This window comes from Rhamphochromis sp. 'chilingali' (assembly GCF_963969265.1).
Source record: "Rhamphochromis sp. 'chilingali' genome assembly, chromosome: 13".
Classification (NCBI taxonomy): domain Eukaryota; kingdom Metazoa; phylum Chordata; class Actinopteri; order Cichliformes; family Cichlidae; genus Rhamphochromis; species Rhamphochromis sp. 'chilingali'.
In genome coordinates this window covers 2,163,558-2,187,210 of record NC_137940.1, presented here as the reverse complement: position 1 = coordinate 2,187,210, position 23,653 = coordinate 2,163,558, and the positions used below count along the sequence as shown (strand labels likewise).

At 43.0% G+C, this 23,653-nt stretch overlaps 2 protein-coding genes across 3 annotated transcripts; both read right to left on the bottom strand.

Moving 5' to 3' along the window:
- Window positions 1-6,193: 6,193 nt before the first annotated feature.
- Window positions 6,194-13,988, bottom strand: igbp1 (immunoglobulin (CD79A) binding protein 1). Its single transcript, XM_080901073.1, has 3 exons — window positions 13,485-13,988; window positions 11,562-11,894; window positions 6,194-6,684 (listed from the first exon to the last, which is right to left on the bottom strand). The coding sequence occupies exons 1-3, from the start codon at window positions 13,959-13,961 to the stop codon at window positions 6,412-6,414; spliced, it is 1,083 nt and encodes a 360-aa protein (XP_080757199.1). The 5' UTR covers window positions 13,962-13,988; the 3' UTR covers window positions 6,194-6,411.
- A 726-nt stretch (window positions 13,989-14,714) lies between these two features.
- On the bottom strand, window positions 14,715-23,653 carry LOC308409104 (dolichyl-diphosphooligosaccharide--protein glycosyltransferase subunit MAGT1-like). Of its 2 annotated transcripts, none has more exons than XM_080901633.1 (10): window positions 23,119-23,653; window positions 22,528-22,697; window positions 22,328-22,445; window positions 21,725-21,865; window positions 21,442-21,582; window positions 18,842-18,931; window positions 18,273-18,336; window positions 16,341-16,415; window positions 15,954-16,044; window positions 14,715-15,850 (listed from the first exon to the last, which is right to left on the bottom strand). In XM_080901633.1, exons 1-10 carry the CDS (start codon window positions 23,212-23,214, stop codon window positions 15,835-15,837), a joined length of 1,002 nt encoding a protein of 333 aa, XP_080757759.1. In that variant the 5' UTR covers window positions 23,215-23,653; the 3' UTR covers window positions 14,715-15,834. The 2 variants fall into 2 exon arrangements, with proteins under 2 accessions (XP_080757759.1, XP_080757760.1); XM_080901634.1 differs by having other exon boundaries at window positions 23,134-23,647.

Here is a 23,653-nt window from a genome sequence, read left to right as displayed (position 1 = left end):
TGTGAGTGTGAATGGTTGTCTGTCCCTGTGTGTTGGCCCTGCGACAGACTGGCGACCTGTCCAGGGTGTACCCCGCCTCTCGCCCGATGACAGCTGGGATAGGCTCCAGCGCCCTCCGCGACCCTGAAAAGGATAAGCGGAAGCGAATGGATGGATGGATGAATTAATATTGTAAAAGAAAAACGTAAGCCTGAACTGATGCTCTCTGTTGTTTATTTCAGCAGCTTTGCTCATTGCAATGTTCAATAAAAACTATTAGTAACTGAAAAAGTAGCAAGTACTCTACGTTTGATAAACCAGAATGATCAAACACCTTATTTAACACCATGCTGCCTTCATTACACTGTGTTTTTCTTTACTTCTCTTTCAGTAATCTCTCAGCTTCCTTTCCTGCTGGACTTTGTTATGTTTAAGGTTGACCTATTTTGAATACTTTATATTCTCTTCCAGGATCATATTTTATAAATCATATGTTAGTAGTGTGTGTACTGTGAGTTCAGGAACACAGGCCTATATCTTGATTCAAGTATATTCAGATATATTACTAAGAACAAAAAGCAGCAGAATTAAAAGGTGTCAGGAGTGTGTGACAGTGTCAACTGTCAATATAAAATAAGACTTTATTGATCCCACGACGGGGAAATTTTTGCGTTACCTCAGCTCAGGTACAGATATCAGAAGGAAATACAAAAAATACAAATACAATACAAACAAATAAATATCTATGGGAGGAGTCAAATACTAATGAAAACTGAAGGTGCTGTTGGCACAACAACTGGTTAAATATATCACATCCAGAAATCCCCAGAGATGAAAATATGAAAATGCTGGCTGAGCCTGCACCTGCTCTGCTTGCTGTTTTATTAGATTGCACAACTGATTATGCTGTGAATGTTTTGGCAGCGGTGGCACCGAGGCTTAAAGTGGGATTTGTTAGGTGGAGGAACCTTCTCAAGTGTAGCAGTACAACTAACCTGTTTAACCCTGCCTCCTGGCACCATGTGCAAGGGTTTTCTCCAGAGCCAGAAAGGTTATTTCTAAAAACATCAATCAACTGAGTCCAAGCACGGCGAGAAAAATATTTATTTCTTAATAAAATGACTAAAGTTACCATCACCCCAGTACTCATACGCACAGTCACTGTCTTTTGAAACCACTGGAACAGTTTTAACATTTCATTATTACATTTAATCAAACATTGACTGAAATCCTATTGCCATGCATTCTAACACTGATAGGGCTTTATTTCCATTATCCACATGTTCATCAAAAACACATTAGATGAATGAATTCACCACACAAAATCAAATTAAGGTGTTTGTATTTCCATTCCATGCCTACACTGTTGCAAGAGGCAATCACGGACAATTTAAACGACAATAAAGACTTTGACCAGCAGGGGGCTTTGTGCGCACATGAAGCTCGAGAAATGAGCCTTTGTTTGAAGCAACTGAATGGAAAGCTTCAAGGCTTTATGAGGCTTCATCTGCTCATCACCGACGATTAGTTATTTTACACATCTGTGCGTCAAGCAAAGGGGGCGTGGTTTACACCCTGGACAGGTCACCAGCCCGACACAGACAACCATTCACATTCACACCTATGGGCAATTTAGATTAACCTAACACCGCTAACTAACTGCATATGGACCTTAAACTGTGAGAGGAAGCGGGAGAACCCACGCAAACACGGGGCGAACATGCAAACCCCCCACAGGCCCGATCAGGTGGTGCAGTTGAACTCAGCACGTTGCTGTGAGACAAGAGAGTAGTGATGTGCGATACCACTGATTTTCTTTCCGATCCGATACCAAGTAATATTCAGGGTGGTATCGGCGATACTGATCCGATACCGATACTTTGTACAAAAACTTATTTTATTTATTGTATCTCAAATTATAGCATCATAATGATTACAGGACATCAGATTATTTGTTCTTATCACTTAATAATGTAGGGTTCATCATATAGAAATTAAAAAAATGAAGTTGTGCTATTTGAACACTTTGCCTGCCTGCAGCACTAAAGGACTCCATGAGAGACGTCTGTCTTGCCCTAGCAGCACCTGACTCTCTCCTCCTCTTCAGTTCGCCTCAACATACGCTCGTCATATTCTGTGATATGATTTACTCTGAGGTGTTTGACAAGGTTAGTGATATTGCCACAACCATACATGCCAACCCTCCCGATTTTTCCGAGAGAATACCGAATTTCAGTGCCCCTCCCGAAAATCTCCCGGAGCCACCATTCTCCCGAATTTCGCCCGATTTTCTAGGACAACAAAATTGAAAAATCATATTGCAGAATTCATAGCGTGGCCCAGCCAATTCCAGTTTCCAACAATGGCAGCAGCAACTTAGTTTTAATATTACTCTTATTTCTCTTTTTGGGTCGCAAAAAAACTTTTAACATATTTTCAGGTGAGAATGTAGCTGTGTAAACTTCAAATATCTGAGCCGACACATCGTCTTCAACCCCCCCCCCCCCCCCCCCTCTTTCCCTAATCGGGTTAAACATGATATACAAGTCACTTTGATAACTTAAAAATGTTATTGTTTGGCTTTTTCGGTGTTTTATTTGTTCGTGAGTAAATTGGTTTGGCTGAGATTAAAGTTATTAGATTTGATTAAATTAAATTTGACTTTATTAATCCTTCGGAAGGGTTCCTCCGGGGTTTTCACACAGCTGAATAAACGTGGTTAAACAGAAGTGTGAGACGGTCGAGAGTTTACGTCAGTGCCCGGTTATATTTTAGATAGCAAGGAGCAGACGGCAGAGTTTCACTCCACCGAGGGAGCTCGTGACGTACTACCCGGCTTTCTTTAGACCGCGAAGGCCGGGTCCTCAGGTGGAAGCAGCCTCTGAATTTGGACACCCCCGCTGTTTCCGGGCCGGCCAATAATAACGGTGACATTTAACGTATTTTATCCGATAAATAAACCCTGTAAAATTATTTACACCCCCCCTCCAACAGCCCTTTTGAATGTCTCCCTAGTATGGCCACAACACCTCACTCTTGGAGCACTTTTTTGCCACATGTATCGCAAACCACGTCTCAGCTGTGTGTGGAGGTAAAATACGTCCGCACATGACTTCAATTACGCTCAGCCATTGTTGTGAGTGCGCGCGCCAAGGGGCTGCGAGACATTTATACAGCCGTATTTCGCACATAACTATGAAAGGCGGAGGAGGAAGTAGTTCCTTTGAATGTAGACAATCCGAATGTTATAGTTTCTTTCCACTGTGTTCCTGTTAATGATAAACTACAAATTTACTCTAAATTACTAAAATATCGATATTTTAATGTGAGAATCGATTCTAGAACATAAATGATTGGTATCGGAGGAATCGATATTTCAGGATCGATCCGCACATCACTACAAGAGAGCTAATCACTGCGCCACCGTGCTGCCCGGTCTCACGGATAACTGAACAAAAACACCTACGTTAGATCAGGGGTCAGCAAGCTGCGGCTCCGCGTGGTTTGGGGAAATAAATTAAAGTATTTAGCTGAAGTGTAATTTATTTATGTTAGTTCTTTTTTAACTTGTAGTTCTAAATTGGAAGATTATTGTGATATTGAAATATAAAAATAAAATTATATTTTATTATCTTTTCATCGCTCAAAATAAGCGGCACACTCGCGGAAGCCGGTGTACCCGCCGAAACGCTCTGCATTTATCGAGACTTTCAACCCCAGGTAGGCCAATTGTGGACCTTCGGATCCACATTATGTCAGCAGCGGTTTTTGATAAGGGCGACACGGGCGCTTGCCCGCGGCGGCATTGTGGTGGGGGGCGGCATTACGCCCATTTACTCGCACTCATGCTGCCCGACGTCATGCCAGCGCATAGCGGGGATGTCACAGGCACCGATCGGTTTTCTATCGCCCATTTGCTGGGAGTAAGGGCGCCCTCCGTTTGCGAGGTGCGCCTGCTGCTTGCGGCTCAGGGAGGAGAGGGCGGGGCGGCGGGGGAGTCTCTGACCGGCTGGGGCAGCGTCTAATAACCAACTCGCAAAATAAAAGAAAATAAATACAAACACGAAAACACCAGACATCATGATACAGACTTATAATTTGCACCGATGTCTTTTTCGAAATTCTATACCCGAAAAGTGAGCGCGAGAGCCCTCGGTGCGCATGCTCGCTGCTGAAGTCAAAGTAAACTTTATTGTCATCTCCGCTACATGCAGTCCAGGATATAGAGAGACGAGACGACGAGGCTCCAGTTACAGCAGTGCAAGTAAACCAACAGTATATATAAGAAGAGTAAGAAAATAAATATACACTTTAGGACTCGGGGTAAAGGATCAATAACAATTTAAAATTTATATTTATTTGATGATTTAAAGTCTCACACACAACCCGTCGAAAGGGGAGGAAGACCTGCTGCTTCCAAGTAGAGCACATTTCATTCATAATGTTGTAAATCCAAGCCCATTATGTATTCATGATTTGAATCCTGGGTTGTGTGAAATCCCAGGAATAAACAAAGTGAATCTGTGAACTAAGGTGTAGGTCTGTTAGATCATGTTGTGGTGATCCTCGAGTTGGGGGATGATTGTTCATACTGGAGTGCAAAATTAAAACCAAGATGGACAAGAAAAGTTCAAAGCCATCAGGTGCTCAGTTTAGAAAAAAGAGAAAAGAAGACGAGGAGAAACGAGCAACAGATGGAGGTAAGCAGATGTGTGATTGGATGATGGCAGGTCATCCTGAAACAATCAGAATCAGAATACTTTATTAATCCCTAAGGAAATAATGTGGGTTACAGTTGCTCCAAGAAGAAATGGTAAAAATAGCAACAGTAACAGACTAAACTCCAAACATTATGTTACAGATTTTACACATTTAAGAAATGGCACTGATATAGCCCCGCTATGGTTGCAGTGTCGCGCGACACATCTCGTGCACATCTCGGTTTCTGTATCTGCGCACTGCGCCCCGGACACCGCAGCTGTGCCGCGTGTGCAGTCGTGTCTTTACCGCCATGGTGATGAGATTCCAGTACAGCCCAGAGACACAGAGGGAGATGCTGGCTTACGTTTGTGGGAGTCTGGGAGACTCACGTGATCTGTGCGTCAGGCGATTCGTGCACAGCCATTTATGTAAGAGAGAAAACGATCCGAACATCCGGTGGACTTCAGATTGTTTGAAAATGCTCGTATAACCCAGAAACGGGCAGCAGCGGTCGCTTCATTAAGACCGCTGCTGCTGTTTTTCTCCTTGCCGCTGTATCAACACCAACCGCAAAAAACGCACATGGAGGATATCAGTGAGTGTCGTCAGCCCCACCTGGCTGCGACCTGTTTTTTACTGACCAACCCAGATGTCGGCCGAAGTCTCGGGGTGACCGTTTGCTCTGGCTGCCCCGGTCCTCTTGATATCCGCGCATCTGTAGCACCGTTTAAATCACGACTAAAAACCCACTTATCCAATCTTGCCTTTCCCTCTAGTTAACACTTCACTTATGATTTTATATCATGCACTTTTATGCTCATTTAATTCCTTGTTTGTTCTGTATCTGCTGCTTTCCTATGTATCAGTGACAGCTACCTGCTTGCATACCTACTTACTTTGGTCCTATTTCTATTATCCTCCTCCTATTCTCTCTGTTACTCATTAAGCACCTTGGCATACCCTTGGTTTTTAAGTGTGCTTTATAAATAATGTCAGTGCGCCCCAGGGCAGCTGTGGCTACAATGTAGCTTACCATCACCAGTGTGTGAATGACTGAATGTAGTGTAAAGAGCTTTGGGGTCCTTAGGGACTGAGTAAAGTGCTATACAAATGCAGGCCATTTATCATTATTATTATTTTTCATTCCCGTGGGAGCAGTAAGCATGGACATAGCTTTTGTTAAACAGATTTGAACCAGTGTAATATGTCGTGATGTTGTAGGACAAGGTTGTTATTGCTGTCTTTATATATAAAATCAAACAGACCAGCCATCATCTTCAAATCAGTGTGTGAGCAAAACGCTTCCAGTACGCAGCTGTGGGAACTGAGCAGCTGATGCACGGAGACATTCCAGGTCACAGGCAGACCAGAGACAGTGAAGTGTCAGAGATCACGAACTCTTTCAGAGCTGTTTGATAGGTCATTCCTAAGCCTCGGGGAAACGAGGAGTCACACTCCCCATGACATAACAACAGGGATAAGCACGATGGTTTCAAGCTTCCAGCCGAATTATTTATTTTTTTATTGTAAATGGAAACCACGACGGTACATAGGAGAATGTGATCCAATCAACAGAACGGTTGTAACATGAGTTAATCAGCAGTAGTGTTCATCTCCAGACCAACTAACCTGCAGACAAAGTATTGAATGTACATATTTATTGATGCGGTGGTGTTTTTCTTCATTTAGTATAGAAATGAAGCGAGAGACAAGCCCGGTTGAACACATGAGCTAGCCCATATTCTGGCGGTTCCCATAACCTCTGCGGTGAGTGTCTTTCCAGTCATCCCAGTTTCTGGCCTTTAGCAGAGATTCGTCGTCATCGTTTTCAACCTTCTTCTCTTTTTCTTCTTCGTCCGTCTCGCTCGGATCCCCGTGATCCTCCGCAGTGGGCTTCCTGGGTACACCCTGGTCAGGCAGGACGCCGCGTTTCTTGTGCTGCTCATACCAGTCATCAACTGTCATGGTAGGAAGACTGGGATAACCGGCCCCGAACACCTTAGCCTGTGTGCAAAGTGAACACATGGATTTAAAGACATCGATCCACGTTCAAGCAAATCGGAACAAAGTGACTCAGATTTTTTAAACAATAACTGATCTGATATGAGCTTGTTAAATGAAGACATTCAAAAATGTACCTTCAGTTTTATGTTTTTGAGTGGCGTGATGTTCAAGTACAAAGAGCAGAGTGACATTTGTTACGTTTTTGATCACTCATCAGATTTCAAGTACAGCACTTGCTGAAAACTTCAGCTAATCAGCGTTTCCAGCTATTCAGTTGAGCTCTGTTAAAAATTGTAACCCAACCAATGTTTCATCCGCTTCCAGTGTAAATGTCAGTGTTCAGAGGCACTGAGCTCTGGGACTAGCAGCTACATTTATGACAATAATTCTTATTTTTAAGCAGACTGAAATTAAATTTCCAGTATTTGGTTGAATGTTTTCGGTTCAGTCTGCTGACACTGTGATGAGTCAGTGGATCCACATATCACAGCCGACTTCAGATATTAACACTTTTATGCTTTTCGTGGTCGATTCCAGATTTCTGTTTTTTTTAACTGCAGCTGTAAAAAAACATAACTTTCTATAGAAAACCATGTCATTTAATCGTCTAATGCAGGGGTGGCCAACCAGTCAGAGACCAAGAGCCACTTTTTTTTTTTACTGTTCTCTCACACACACACACACACACACACACACACACACACACACACACACACACACACACACACACACACACACACACACACACACACACACACACACACACACACAGTTCAACCAAGTCCACAAACAAAAATACTTTATAATGCATGTTGTTTAGTGGGACTTCTGGCATTCCTTGCCTTGAACAATCCTCTTTAAATCTGGCTTGTATTCCGTTGTTGTCACTCGAAGCAATTCTTTCACATGTGTGTCAGTCAGAACAGATCGATGCTTTGATTTCACATGTTTTAGGGTAGAAAACACAGACTCGCAGACGTATGTTGACCCAAACATTGACAGTATCTTAAGCGCAGCCCGTTTGACATTGGGGTATTTTTCCATTGGCACACTTTTCCAGAACTCAATGGTCCCTTCCCTTAAAGCAGGTTTCAATTGGTCCTCTTCACAAAGATCGATCATCTCCAACTCAGCCGCAGCTTCATCTGTGACTAGCGGGACTTTCAAACAGCCGGTCTCTGCATTAAATGGGTCGACGAGGAACGTAATCTGTGGCCTTTTCAATTGTAGATCATGGAACCGGGTCACGAAGCTTTCGTGCAAGTTTTCAATCAGCGTTGCATATCTGGCTCTTTGCTTACTCAGGGCAGCGCTGGCGACTTGCCCGCTGGCTTTTAGCAGAGTGGGAAAATGCGTTAAATCTCCCTTTTGAATATGTGTCTTGAACAGCTTCAGTTTGTTGACAAACGCAAACACACTTTGCACTAGGTCAGGGAGCATTTTTAACTTACCCTGCAGGGTCAGGTTCAGTCTGTCCAAGTGACACAGCATGTCGACCAAAAAGGCCAGATCCATAATCCACTTGAGGTCCGAGAGCTCGGGATAGTCCTTGTCCTTCTTTTCCATAAACAGTTTCACGGCATCCAAAAGCTCAAAGAAGCGAGAGAGTACCTGGCCTTTTGACAGCCACCTCACAGTGCAGTGCAGCGGCAGGTCACCTGGAAGCCCTTGGTCCAGCTCAGCGATGAGATTCTTGAATTGCCTGTGGTTAAGCACATGTGTGCGGATATAGTTGACGATTTCCATCACAGGCTTCATGACGTTATCTAAATTCAATGATTTAGACACGAGTTGCTCCATGTGGATGATGCAGTGGAAATTCCAAAAGTCAGGAATAGTTTGGTCAGCTTTGCACAGCCCCACAAGCCCGTTCACAGATCCCATCATGGCTGGTGCTCCATCCGTGGCTATTGCAGTTCATTTCGTTATGGGCAGATTTGCTTTTTCAAATGCAGCCATCATGGTTTCTTTCACATCTATGCCACGGGTTCTGTCTTTTAATGGCACAATATCCAGGAGCTCTTCTTTGATCACACAATCGTTTGAAACAGACCGTGCAAATATTGCCCACTGAGGCTTGTCTTGTATATCACAACTCTCATCCAATGCGACACTAAAATACTCACATGCTTGAAGGTCAGAGTGCAACTGTGATTCAATAGCCGTGTTAATGTCCGATATTCTGTGTTCAACAGTGTGGCGGGACAGTTGGACGTCTGATACCATGCGTTTTAATTTGTCGTTTTCAGGAGACAAGATTTCAACAACATCACTGAGGCATTTTTTAACGAACTCCCCTTCATCGTATGGCTTTTTAGCCCGTGCAATGTTCCAAGCCAGCTGATAGGATGCGAGCGTTATGGTCTCTGACCGCTTCGTAAATTTTTGGAAAAACTGTATCTGCTTTTCTGCCTGACTTTTCAAAGTGGCCGACTCGTGCTTGCGAAGTTCAGTCCCTTTTGGAAATTCCTGGTCGATGTTAGCATGGAGTGAGCTGAAGTGGCGCTGAAGATTTGAAGCTTTGAAATGCGCTAATGACGTCTGACATATAAGGCAGAATGGCTTACCATTGCGTTCAACAAAAAAATATAAACTCTCCCACTCTGTTAAAAACGTCCTGTGTTCATCTTCATATTTTCTTTTTGCTGTGCATTTTTTTCCTGCCATTTTAAGGGCGAACTTGCTCCTACTGGGAAACTTTGCGGTATTTTCATCTCACACACATGCGCATTTGATGAAAATACCGTATTGAACTCAAGCGAAGCGAACGCGCACATTTTAAAACAACAACATAAAAAAAATCAAAACACAAACTTTGATATGAACGTAAGAGCCGCATGAAACCAGGCAAAGAGCCGCATGCGGCTCGAGAGCCGCGGGTTGGCCACCCCTGGTCTAATGCGTCATGACTCTGTGTAGTGCGAGTGGCCATAAAGGAGGGTTTTTATCAGTAGGAAACACTGAAACGTTCTGCTTGTTTGTGGTGATCAGCACCACAGGAATGATAAATAACCTGTGAGACTCATTGCGACACTGAGTCGGTGTAGTACATGCACACATTTCTGTTTGATGTAATGTTCAACACTGAACTGTAACAAGTTTGTATTCAGCCTCATCTTTATAGATTGACTTCCACTGGGGAGAACAGGTGAGGTTTAAGGCCTGGACAAGTTTGAGACCTTTTTGTCCTCCGCAGTGAAAAAATGGCTCAAAAATAAAAACGGGATCATTTCAGCTCCTAATTTTACACATTCTGCACTCAGCTTTGCAGCGTCACTGAAATGCAGCCAGGTGCTGCTCATTTTGCATTTTCACTTGATCCCGTCACCGTTTAAATCCATCTCCCCGTCTCTCTGTCCACCTGGCCTGCACCACTACACCTGCTGTCTTCACAATGCCCCCCTTCCTTCTTTCACTAATGGTATGATCCCAGTCTCTGCGTGTAATTGGCTGCATGGTGTGTCCATCAAAATAAAGAGCATCCATGCCTGCATGGATCCTCAGCAGGGCTGAAGATTCAGTCCCACATACTGACAGACCTGTGACATAACTGCGCCGTGAGTTTGACACGCCTGATCCAAACAGAAGGCCTAATTCAAACTTTTACAGTAAAGCTTCAGATGCTACATAAAACAGACAGATGAACTGTTATCGTAGTTTGATACCATGTTTAAATTCGGTAGCTTGCTGAATGCTGGTGGCAGCCGTCCCACCTTGTTGCTGTGATTCCTCCACAGAGCAGGCTGAGGTCTACCAGCCTGTCTCCAAGGATTTGTAACATTAGTGAAATGAAACACAGCGGCCTCGCGTATCGCGGGAGTTACGTTCTAAAAATAACCTGTGATAAGTGAAATCCGCAAAGTAGCCAACTTTATCTTTTACAATTACTATAGATGCTTTAAGGCTGTAAAACCCGTCACTACACACTTTATACTCGTTTCTCAGACAGGCAGGAACATTTTCACACTTTTCTCTCGTTTAAGCTCTGAAAGTTCAAAATCAGTCCAGCATTACAGAATGAAACCAAAGGAACCCGCAGGTGACGACGTTTCATCGACACTGTTGTTTGTTGGGGAGAAAACTTACAAACATACAGTCCAGCACTTCAGAGTCACGCTGCTAGTGATCGAAGATTTATGTAAATGTGACAAGCTGAACGTAGCCAATCAGGACGCAGGACACAATACGCCGTTTCAAAAAGAAAAAGAAATTTCACACACACAAAAAAAAAAAATCTGTGAAACAGTGAGACCGCCACAGGTGAAGCGCGTTATAGCGAGGGAGCACTGCATCATATTAATAAAACTGCATGAACATAACGTTCCACAGGCCAATGAAAAATGACCATTCTGAACTCTTGGTTATTTCTTATTGCTCATCAATAATGTTGTCAGTGCAGCAATGAAACATGAACAGGGGGCAGATGGACTGAGACGTGTCACAGTGGATTACAGTCACATGGAGTCGGGAACTGATAAGAATTCAGTGATCCCATTATCAGTATTACTTATTGATTCTCACGGCGTTCTCACGAACACCATCACTAAGCAGCATATCAAAGACATTTGTGCCAATTCATTACATGTTGTGAGGTCAAATGTTTGTGCATGTTGGAGCTTTGCTTTGATCCGTGTTGGGTCATTACTGGGAAAAAGAACCGTATCACGCTGACACTGTTACAACAGTATGAGACATGGACTGGCCTCCCCAGACCCTGAACATCACTGAAGCTGTGTGACGCATCATCCTCACAGATGACTAACGAGCAGACCACTTTAGCAAATTACAATAAAGGCTGATTAAGAGAGTCCAGGCTGCACGTGCAACCTTGTGACTGCATGCACCTTAATCAGTCGTACAACAACAAACCAGCTCACCTGCACAGCATCCTTGGTGAGGATGAAGGGTTTCATGGGGGGCCTGGGTGGGTGAGTGGGTTGCTTGGGAGCATTCTCCTTAAACATATCCATCTTTTTGAGTATCTCCACCTCTTGGTCAATGCTCTCTATGTCCTCCAAACACACAGCGACCCATCTTCGGACATTCAGGAGGTAAAAATCTCTGGTGACTTCATCATCAGCTTGTCCGCTCTCCACAGCTCTCCGAACATCAGACAGTTTGGCCTCAAGCTCCTTCTTCTGACGGTACCGCTCAATTTTAGCTTGTCTCTGTGCTGCCATAGCAACCAGGTTGGTCGGGCCGGGGAAAGACTGAAACAAAAAGCACACGTCACCGATTCATTATTGACACATCCTCCAAATCACACACAGGTGAACTCTGTTATTTAGAAGCTTTCATGTAAACAACTAAAGAAAGCATCACTTTCTGGTTGTGTGACTTAAATCTGTGGAGCTTGGTGACATGTTCCCATCGGACACTTTTCTGTGACTGACTTATGTGACATAAATAAACCCAGACTTACAGCCTTCATTAACAGTGCAGTTAACAGAAAGAACCTGTTGTTATGTGAACACTGCAGCTTGTTCAAAGTAAAGGTGTTCAATGTGCTGTGTTAGTTCATTCAGAAACAAAGGCACAGGTGATTAGGGATGTACCAGTGATTTAGATCAAAGACCAACAACACAGTTTATGGCTGATCCAATCAGTTCAATTGTTGTTTACTTCACAACTCATTGGTCGCTAACATGAAGTGAACAGCAGCTCGAGGATTTCACTCCAACAGCTTTTCTTTAATGTCAATTTTGTAGACAAACTAAAAACAAAGAAACATTTCTCCTCTCTCACCATAGTGTTCAGTGTGGCTTGAAATGCAAATAGAACTTGTAAACGTCAAAAATGTGTGAAAATATAAATATATTTACAGAACAATCTGGTCCGTCTGGTTTCCACCTGGAGACAGTCTTTACACTTTGAAATACACTACAGGTCAAAAGTTTGAAAACACCACAATTTTGCAGTTTTCTATTGAGAATGATGCAGTTTGATGTCTCATTGCACTCTGAAATTAAACCATGGTACAAATAAGCACCTGGAGTTAAAAAAGCAATCATGGAATCAGTTTATAGACCAAAATATATCCTAAACCTCTGACTCTTCAAAGTAGCCACCTGACCCAGTGTTCAGCTGGAGTACCCGGAGAGAACCCACACAAACCAGGGGAGAACATGCAAACTCCACACAGAGAGGAGAGAACTCCTCAGAAGAAAACTGGCTTTGGTTGGCACAATCATAGACTGAAGCACACTTTGTCCTGTGGAGATCAGTCCTCTGAAAGCTACCAATGAAGGATGTTCCCGGATTCACACAAAGTAACGACGCATAAAAATCACTGAAACTTAATCACTGATATACAATCAGCTGCAGTGGTGCTTAAATTAAACGAGGCTGTAATTATTTGATTAAAAATGCTTTTGCATTTCGAAATTGGGATGATGTGATCTAACTGATACACTGAGCGGGACTTTTTTCTAAACCCACTCCGGTGGGTCATTATGCAAATGTAAGGTTGAAACCTGCAGTCAGCTGAGACTGAAGACGTCACCTGGATGATGACGAAACGTTTCTCCCACTGAAAACGTCCAGATGAACAGAATCCCAGCACAAAAATAATAAACGCTTAATAATCAATTATTTATCCCAGAGTGTACTTTCAATTCTACACGAAAACCCACTGAGGATACAGGAAACGCTCATGACAACAACGGATGTTAGTGAGAAACAAACCCACCCATCTGCTGCTGACCAGTTCTGACCACGACCAAGCTGAGTGGGTAGTGTTTATGAACACAGCCGGAGGGTTAGCTCATTTGCTATTTACTTGCTCTTAGCTAGGTACTTACATTAGCTTTAGCGTTTCCATCTTCTGACCCTCCGTCAGGCCGTGCTTTTTCACCCGTGGAGTCTGGCAGTTTAAACGGTGACACCTTATACTCGTCACATCTCCTTAAAAAATCCATAAAGTAAGCGCGGGCCGTCTGGACTATTTCCAACCGTTTGTCCCGGGTGGTCTGCTTCATGGTCAGAGCTCCTAACAAAGCGGGCAGCAGCAGGTACTTCAGGTCTGCCGTGGCGATCTCCTCGAGCTCTTCGTTGCGACTAAACAAGTCGAGCTGAGCGACCATCCGGGAGGCTTCCTCTAACATTTGAACCCCGCGCTTAACTTTCACCTGAATACTGTTTGAGCCAAGAGGCTCGTTTGTGCTGTCGACCTCCTCGAATATTTTCCAACCACGATCTAACAACTCTGATAATTTAAGCGGTTCTGCGTCCACATTTAATGGCTGTCTAACACTGTTGCTGTTCTCCGATTCCGCCATCTTGCAATATTTTCCGGGTTCGTTCTTCTTCTTCTGTTTTTAGTGTAGTTCAGTATTACCGCCTCCTGCAGGCAAACGTTAAAATAACACGTAAGACTTACGAAATAAAAATATACTACAGTCTCTCTATAGTCGCTCATAATCTGACCCGAAGGGTGAAAAAAGCTTTTATAAAATAATATTAACTCCATAATATTAATTAATTATTAATGTTTTTTGTATTTTGTCTGTCCTGTTCAGCACTGTAGCAATTACTGTGTAAAGGCCAAGAAACAAGATTTATTTCCCCAACTGGACCTTTTGTTATACTTTGTCCACTTAACTGTCATAGCTGATTAGATTTTTATTAAGACTTTTTATTATTTATTTTAACTAAAAATTACAGAACTGGAAATGGTAAATAATAAATGTTGAATGTTACTGAGCAGCATACAGTACTAATAATGTATGATATGGTTAGAGGGAGCAGCCAACCGAGATAGTGTTCATAAGGTTTCTCTGTGTAGGCGCCTTATTGATATAACTATGAAAATATTAAAGTGTCACACTGACATCTGTTTTCTGAAGCGATATGTGGAATTATACAGTAAAAATACCAGAAATCATGTGTTACGTTTGACTGCAGCAGAAATGTGCCTCTTAATCCATGTCTGAGAAACTAAACCAGTAACACTTTCAGACTGACTCAGGTAGTTTCAGTAAAGTCTGATGACCACGCACACACACACAAAGTGTCTATGACACACACTGATCCTCAGTTACGACACTTTAATATCAGCAACAGTCAGCTCTGATCAAATATTCCCTCTTTGTTGAACTTGATAACACACATTTAAAACACCACACACAAAATGCAACCTTCTCCCAGTCCTCATGTACACACACATGAAGACACATGCGTCCCATGAATGCTCTGCAGATAAGGCCCATTTGGAAAGAAGTATGAACAGTTAGCTTGACAACAAAGTACAAACATATTTTCATCAATCTGACATTTTCCATTTAAAAACAAAAGGGCCGTGATCACAATAATAAGACACCAATGATTACTGATTATGGGATTTTACTGAGCCATGTAATGAAAGTAACTTTTGTTTCTACAGATCATATTTTACATGTGAGGGCCGTGATGCCGACAACAGGTTTAGTTTGTTAACCCCAAACACAGGAAGCGTTTCTGTTCCAGAAACAGAGCTAACTTTAACAGTTACTCCGGCAAATAAATCAAATATCACATTTAAATTTAAATGTAGGTTTAAAATCAAAACTATGCTCTCTGTTGACTGTTTGCCTAACTGCAACACAAGTGTACAAACTCAGTAAAAACCAAGCAGAGTATTACTAAAGGAGGGAAGCATTTGTACATAAAAAAGAAACGTGTAAGTGCACCAACAGATCCATATATGTCTCAACTGATGTTTGAACAAAACCTTTTTAGTACAAATAGCACACAGAGTACTGCTGCTGGATCCTAAGAGTCACAGCAACAACAGACTAATGTCTGCTGAGGTCTCAGCAACAAGAACTAAACAGTCCTGACTCATGTCTGCACTTTAAGACAAAAACACAGTCTGCAGGTTAGAAATGAATCACAAATCAAACAATTTGGCCCAAGTTCAGACCAAGAAGACACCTTTTGGTACACGACTGTTCATGTTGCACAGCAGCGATCAGAGCTCTGTTGTTGTAAAGGAACCACTTGTGATATTGTAAAAGGCACCGTATGTATATGATGTACTGACTTTATTAAACAGATCAGAGGACAATCATGGCTTGGCAAACAGTTTTTCATCAAAGATGCTGTGGACAGCACCCTGCAGCACGTCTGTCCTCCGACTTATACTTGCTCTGACTCTGGAGGAGCTGATCAGCACTAACTCATCAGGAAGCTGCAACAGAGACGAGACAACTTTCAGTCCATACGACACAAAGCACCATCTGAGCCGGTCGCAGTCGATTAAACAGGAGAATCCAACATTAACATGTTCACACCTGTATGGATATCCATGGTACTTGGCTCTGAAGATCGACAGCAACCAACTGAAGAACAGCATAACTAGACCGATACCTGCAACACACATAACTGACACGCAGGGTTCTGCGATTATACCTCCTTATGCATGATGCAGACAAGTAAACAAACTCAGGGACGATGATTTACTGACTGGTTTAGAGAAGGTTGGGTTAGACAAAGTTATTATCTGGAAACTGTGGAGTGTTTGTGTTTTCTATATTCGTACACAGATGCTCTGAGGTCAGAAGAACTTGGATCATACACAGGAATGCACGTACAACTGAGATGTTCTTGTTGCTCTCTGTTGGAAAATGATCTTAGACAACCCGAAGACACAATCTGTGTGTGTGTGTGTGTACACGTACTCTTTCTCTTTCCAATATCCATGTCTGAAGTAGCAGCTTCACACAGTAGAACTATTCCCATGGTAACAGCCGCATCTGACAGCTGGGTCAAGGGTTGAACGAGTTCATAGCATCCATCTACTCACAGCCAAGCTTTTACCTTATTACCACCATTCACCCCAGAAATAAACACAGACAAGGCTACGAGAACCAAGACTCTGCCAGGAAATGGAGCAGGAACAAAGGCCTGAGCCACTGGGACAGGGCCCAGCTGTTCTCTGTGTACCTCCAGGGGAAAAATGTAATCAATTTAAAAAATATACTCAGATATGAATCACCACTAACATTTAATGGAATCATTGTGCTGCATCTTGGCTTCCTGCAGCTGACACAGCACTGCTGCACACAGAGCTCATCCCTGAAAAAGCTTCTGCACACAGTGGCCCAAAACGACCAAGTGAAGAAAGTCTGCTGGAAATTCTTGCAAATTTATGCAAAATTAAAAACCCAAAACTATCACATGTACAAAAATATTTATTTGGCATGAAAGTCGAAGTTAAGCAGCGTGTCCTGTTTCTGCTGCTTTACTATGTGACTGAGGCCCAGCTGTGGTAAAGGCACACACTCTGACATGCACCAAGTCCAAGCAGTGGTCTGTAGACAGTAGTGAGGCTTAGCTCTGGGTGAGTGTACAGAAACATTTCTACAGCACTGAAGGTCTTAATGAGCGACGTTTTCTCCATCATCAGTAAATGGAAGAACCTGGAACCACAAGGACTCTTCCTACAGCTGGCTGCCCGGCCAAGCTGACTGATCGGGACAGAAGGGTCTTAGTAGCGACACCCCTGGGTGAAAGGCACAGGACAACCTGTCAGGAGTTGGACCAAAGCCACCAGAAAGACTCTCAGACCAGGAACATAGTTCTCTGATTAAACAGAGCCTGAAGTCCTGGCCTGAATCCCAAAGGTCATGTCTGGAGGAAAACGGGCACCGCCTGGACGGTGCCATCCCTACAATGGAGCCTGGTGGTGGCAGCATCACAGTGTGGGGATAAACTTTAGCAACAGAAACTGGGAGACAGTCAGGGTCGAGGAAAGATGCATCTACAGACACGATGATGATAGCCAACTCCAGAGCGCTCTGGACCTCCGACTGGGGTAGGCTGAGCTTCCAATAGGACAAGGAGTGGGTTCAGGACCACTCTGTAAAATACTCTCGAGCAGCAGAGCAGGAGCCCAGATCTGAACGTGGCTGAATCCCTCCGGACAGATTTGAAAATGGCTGTAAACCAACACTTTTAATAAAATCGAATGGTGCTTGAGAAGAAAGAGCTGCTAGCAAACTTTCACTTTTTCCTGTGTGTAAACTTTTGAGGCAAAAAGTGTCTGTATTGGATTTTGGAATAACACAGGTGGTGTTTACAGTTTGATGTGCTAATTCAGAATAATGTCGCACATCAAACTGAGAAACATGAGAAAGCTACAAAGGTGCTTCGTGTCACAGCTACACTGTGGGCCGTGAAGTTATTTCAACAGTGGAGACAGGTGTGCTGATCACAGCCTGTGATTCTGTCAAACATGCATAAGTTAGACAACTAAGAGACATGGCTGAAATCCCCTGTGTCCCACCAAAGGGAGGCCCCGGGGCAGACCCAGGACATGCCCGAGATCTGGCCTGGGAACACCTCAGTGTGGCCCTGGAGAAGCTGCAGGAGGTGGCTGTGAGAGGGAGGTCTTGGACTGACAGCTTAGGCTGCCGCCTGCGTGACCCGGCCCCGCACAAGTGGCAGAAAACAGAATTTTTTAAAAATGGCCCAATATGTTAAAAAGGAGATCATGTGTTTGGTGCAGAGGGAAGCCGTTGTTATCCATGGAAGGTTGTTGAGCTGACAGAGTGTGTGTGTTTAGTGGACACGGCCACACAAGTGTTCATCTGCAGAAAGCTGAAGGATACTGAAGAGGAGGACGATGTGCGTCTCTGCCACGAACTGTGCCTGACTGCTGCCGTGGATGTAACTCTGAAAACACACAGTCACATCTTAGACTGGTCAAAAGATTACATGCAGTAAATGTGGCCATGAGTGTCAGGGTGACCAGCGCACACCTTTATTAACCCATCACTGCGTGCTCTCTAACAAATATGAGTTTATTTGGGATTTTCTCCACACAGGATCACAACTTTTAATCTTTTAAGACGGATTCGTTTCTCGTTAGTGATCATTATTCACTACAACTTTATACTTCCTTTATTTATTTCTACTGACTAGTCTATATGTGTGAGGCCATGTGTGGAATAAAGAAAATCCAAAATAAATTCAGCGCGAGTCATTAAAGACGTGTCGTCCAATCATTCAGCACGGTAACCTGCATGACATTCATGGTCATGATGATGTCATCTCCTGACCACTTCAGTCAGCTCACAGCGACACACGTCAGTTAAGTGCGTTGTTAAATAGTTGTAGTAACTCTGTTGGAGCCAACATGTTATATTAGTGACATGAGTGAAGTGTATGTGTGTCTTACAACTTGTCCTGTGCTGGGGTTTTTGTGAGCATAAGGTGGTCCTCTGATGTGGTTCCACATCTGGCCTGAGGTCATGACCAGGACAAAGCACTGAAACACAAATCAGATGCGTAAAACACAAAGACGTAGGAGCTGTTGGGTGTTTTACGTGAACAAAAACATCTCATTTGACTGTAAGAGGTTCACTTGTTCACACATTTTATCACAAAAAAAACAAAAAGGAAACAGCTCTCCGGTTGTTTCCACCGTCTCCAGATTATTCCAGGTAAGTGTTTCCAAAATCTATGGAGAAAGAGTTTGTTTTATGATCATTATATATCAAACGTACAGAATTAAACTGACAGTTGGTCCTTCCCAGCTCATCCGATGTACTGCACCAGTTACACTGAATCACATGCATGTATAGTACTGTGCAAAAGTCTTGAGCGCCGCCATTTCTTTATCTTTTGCTAACAAAACCAGAATATTGAATATTGAAATGGAATTGTAAACACAAAGTCATGCAGTATATAGTACAGTTACATATTCTAACGAGTCTGAAAGCCAATATTTGGTATGACCACCTTTACTTTTAAACACAGTGCGATCTCTTTGAGCGATCTCTTTGTGCGATCTCTTTGAGCGATCTCTTTGAGCGATCTCTTTGTGCGATCTCTTTGAGCGATCTCTTTGTGCGATCTCTTTGAGCGATCTCTTTGTGCGATCTCTTTGAGCGATCTCTTTTTGTGATCTCTTTGAGCGATCTCTTTGAGCGATCTCTTTGAGCGATCTCTTTGAGCGATCTCTTTGAGCGATCTCTTTGAGCGATCTCTTTGTGCGATCTCTTTGAGCGATCTCTTTGAGCGATCTCTTTGAGCGATCTCTTTGTGCGATCTCTTTGTGCGATCTCTTTGAGCGATCTCTTTGAGCGATCTCTTTGAGCGATCTTCAGGACACATCAAGCCCTTCTTCGCACATTAGCTGCATTTTGTTCAGTTCTCTGTCATGAAAATCATCTGTCACAATTTTAATGATACCCAGTGCCTGGAAATTATTTTGCCCTTTTTATTGAAAAACTAGAGACTGTGTTTGCTTAATGTCAGACTTTTTACTCACATGCTGCTCCTAAATACGTTTGTATTACAGGTCTGTGTTTAGTCACACGTGTCAGTGAAGCACACTGTGTTAAACAACTGCTTGAATTACTCGAATGGTTGAAGCTCCGTCTCTTTCTTTAACATTTCTAGGCTCTTTAGATTGTTGTGACTTGCATGTTTGTATTTCTTGTTGGACCTGAAACACTACATGTATAAACCTGCACCGTGGAGGCCTGGAGGGTCGAGTTTGTGCTGTCGCTGGCTGCAACAGTGAGTTTTATGTTAAAACTCACGGTCCATGTTCACACTGCAGAGGCACACAATCAGCTGTCAGAGCAGAACACGACATGCAACCAACACTACTGAATGAAATCACAGTCTCTATTTTCCCACCTAAAACTAAGCAGTTCACAGTTACAGGCACCACATGCACATCCCTCCACAAACAGGTTTCTTATTGAAACACAGTCATGTCCTCCCCACATCGTGCTGATTGGATTCCTGTTCGTGCGTCACTAAGAAACACGTTTGTGACTTGACTGGCATGTAGAGCGTCTGCATGTGATTGGGAAGAGAACGATGATTTTATTGGATAAAATAGTGCTGATCGCTCCGCTCGGGGCGCCCGGACAGACAAGGAAAAATCTGTTTCTGACTCCGGCTTCTTGTTGCAGTGTCACCCAACTCAAACAGGCTCTCCTTCACACCAAAAGGAAGCGGTGTCATGTGATTGTGGTGGGGCAAAATTCCTCCACCCACTGTAAAATACAATGACAGCTTGGCCACTGTATTTAACACGTCACCTTCCACAAACCGGTGCCTGCTCCTATGTCATTGTAATGAATGTATACTTTTACAATATTATTTTGTTCTACGAAATTAGAAAAAGATGCTGACATATCCAAGCGTTTGGCTAATAGCTCTTTGGGAGTCATCTTTTGGGGGAAATGTATTATTGCAACAGGCTGGTAGCAGCAAAGTGCCGGGATTATTGGATCATTCGTCTGTGTAGACACAACAAAGGTTAATCTTTTGAGCTAGATGCCTTTTTTTTATACATAAGCCAGTGTTAAGTCCTCTGAAAACTGTCAGGTACAAGTACTGAACCAAAAACGATTGAAAAAGCAGCCAGTGTCTAAAGAAACCCTGAAACAAAAGACAGCTCGGAGAACTGAAAGTCTGGCTTTATGGAAGCAAAACAAAGTCAAGACTTCTGCACACTAATGTAGAATACAGTTCTTACAGTAACTGGAGGAAAGCGCCCACAGGAGAGCTACACCTGCTACAGCAGATCTACTTTGTTTCTGTCTCGTTTGTGGTGTGACTTGTATTGAGCCACAGATAATGTGCACACCCATGTATACCGTCACATTTCACAACACTATAAGGCTATCTGACGTGCGTTTGGACATGGTGTGGAGATGGACGACAGAAGATTTTGATCTTTTTTTTCTGAACTTGGATCACCAGAGAAAAAGCAAATAAGCATTTCAGCATGTGTGTGTATATGATGGTAGTTTTTACCAGTGCGGAGAAGGCCCAGACATTTGTGTTGAAGAGAAACTCTAAATTGTGTCTTCGTAGATATGCAAGTCCACCAATCACAGCCAGAAGGAATCCCAGCAGGAGAGGCCCTGCATAGTTGGGAGGACGAATGACACGGATCTGAAACACACAAACATGAGAGTAGACTCCAGAGGCTCTCACCATGCCCGTGTTTGAATGTGTTTGTTTGCCTTAATTAGAAGTCTGAATTCATTTTATTGCAAACATCTTCACTGATCTCATTGAAACGTTTGACACTTACTTGTACATCAGTTCTGTCTGCCACCCATCTAGCCAGCTGCTCAGCCGCGAAGCCTCGGACCTGGAGCTCATACGTATCAGGCCTTCGAGGTTTTCCTTTGGATGGGAAATGGAGGAATGTTGGGGCAGAATTCATATTCAGCTGAAAATACAGAGAGAATCAGAAGATTAGATACGTGTAGTGATGGGATTTAACAAGTTAGACTCCTTTTGGATGTCTGATTAAATGTAATCAAATATGTTCTAATATTTATCATCTTTTACTACAGACAAAGGTACAGGGCGAACATGCAAACACAACAGGGAAACAGCCCAGGGGTTGAACACTGCACACATTTTAAGGTCAACTAAATTTGTTTAAACAAATGTATTGTACAAAACGAAAGTGTGATAATATTAAAATAACTGAAGCAGTCTGCGATCTAACCACTCATTTTATTCATGATTTTATGAAGAAAAAACATGTTTTCATTAAACCAAATGAGTGCCAGCATTAAATTATTATAAAATTACAAAGTTTCTCTGAGATTGCTTCATTATATATACACAAGTTGGCCTGACTGAGATGTTTTTAAATGCATGAAAACAGAATAAAATGTCTCACCATCTGAAACACATCTGATCCTTCATCAAAGTCGACTGACGCAAAAAAGACTTTATTGGTAAAGGCAGAAGAAAAACGCCAGGAGTTAGCCAGCACCTGGAACTCCTCATCAGCTTGCCTGAAAAGGAAACATGTTTTAAAAGTCACAAATGCAAGCTGGAATAAAAGCAGTGCATGTTCTTCCTGTTGCTACTTGTTACCTGCACACTCCACATTGTCTCTGTGGCTGCAGTGCTGTAAACATGATGACCACTGAGTAGTTTCTAGGGGGAGCCTTGACAAAACGACGAAACTTATCTCCATTCATTTTGATGACTGATCGTTTGGAGGCCCACTCCATCATCTGCGTCACCTTCTCTGACAGCAGAGTCTACACACACACAAAGACACCAACACAACTGCTAAAGCTCCAGTAGCAAAAACAAACGTCTTTCTATTGTCTATGCATTTTATTTTCGTTCAGTTAAACGCGCCATTTAGGCGTTAGAATAAAGGTAATTAATGTTTAATTCATTTCCGGTTTAATAACGCCCAGTCAAGTTTACAACCAGTAGTTGGGTTAGTCGGAGCTAACAACTGTGATCAAACTAATGCTGTCTGATGAAATTAGCATGTTATTTAAGCTACTGCTGTAACTGCTAAAACTACTTTAGATAATGAGTAACTGAGCTCTTTCTAGCAGCTGTTAGCTTAAGCTAGCTACCAAGAATGATGCGGAAACAGACGACGTGCAACTTTGACGAAGTTGGAAAAACTCCCTCCAAAGTTTAACAACTTCCTTGGCTACACACCACTGAAGACATCACCTCTTTCTTCTTCTGCGCCTCCGCGGGTTCATAGAAGAAGACCGCGAGAAGAAGCAGCGAAGTCAAAACTTTTCCTAACATTCTGCTGCACTATCCACACTACTACCAAACACACGCGCGCGCGCTCGCGAACACGCGATAATATCCTGTCAGCTTTCCATTGGTCACATCTCAGCCAATCACACAGAGAGCAGTCCTTCCTTCTGGTTTCTCTCTTCTTCGTTTCAAAAACCGATTTGAAACAAGCTGCTCATTGCCGCCACCTACAGCTGTGCTGCAGAGCCAGGTACCTGGAGTAAGGATACCTCAAAACAGCATTCCTACGTACGAATTTCTCCGTACTTCTGATGTAATCCACTGACGAGTTTAGTGTGCTGTGACCTAATCAATAATAGTGAATAGGAAATATTCTGCAAACGTTCGCTAGCTAGCCGACTTTGTAGACGTGACGCAATGCGTGTACAAAAGTTAGGATACGGTTGCCTTTGGTAAAGACTGCAGTTCGTGGGACAATCCACAA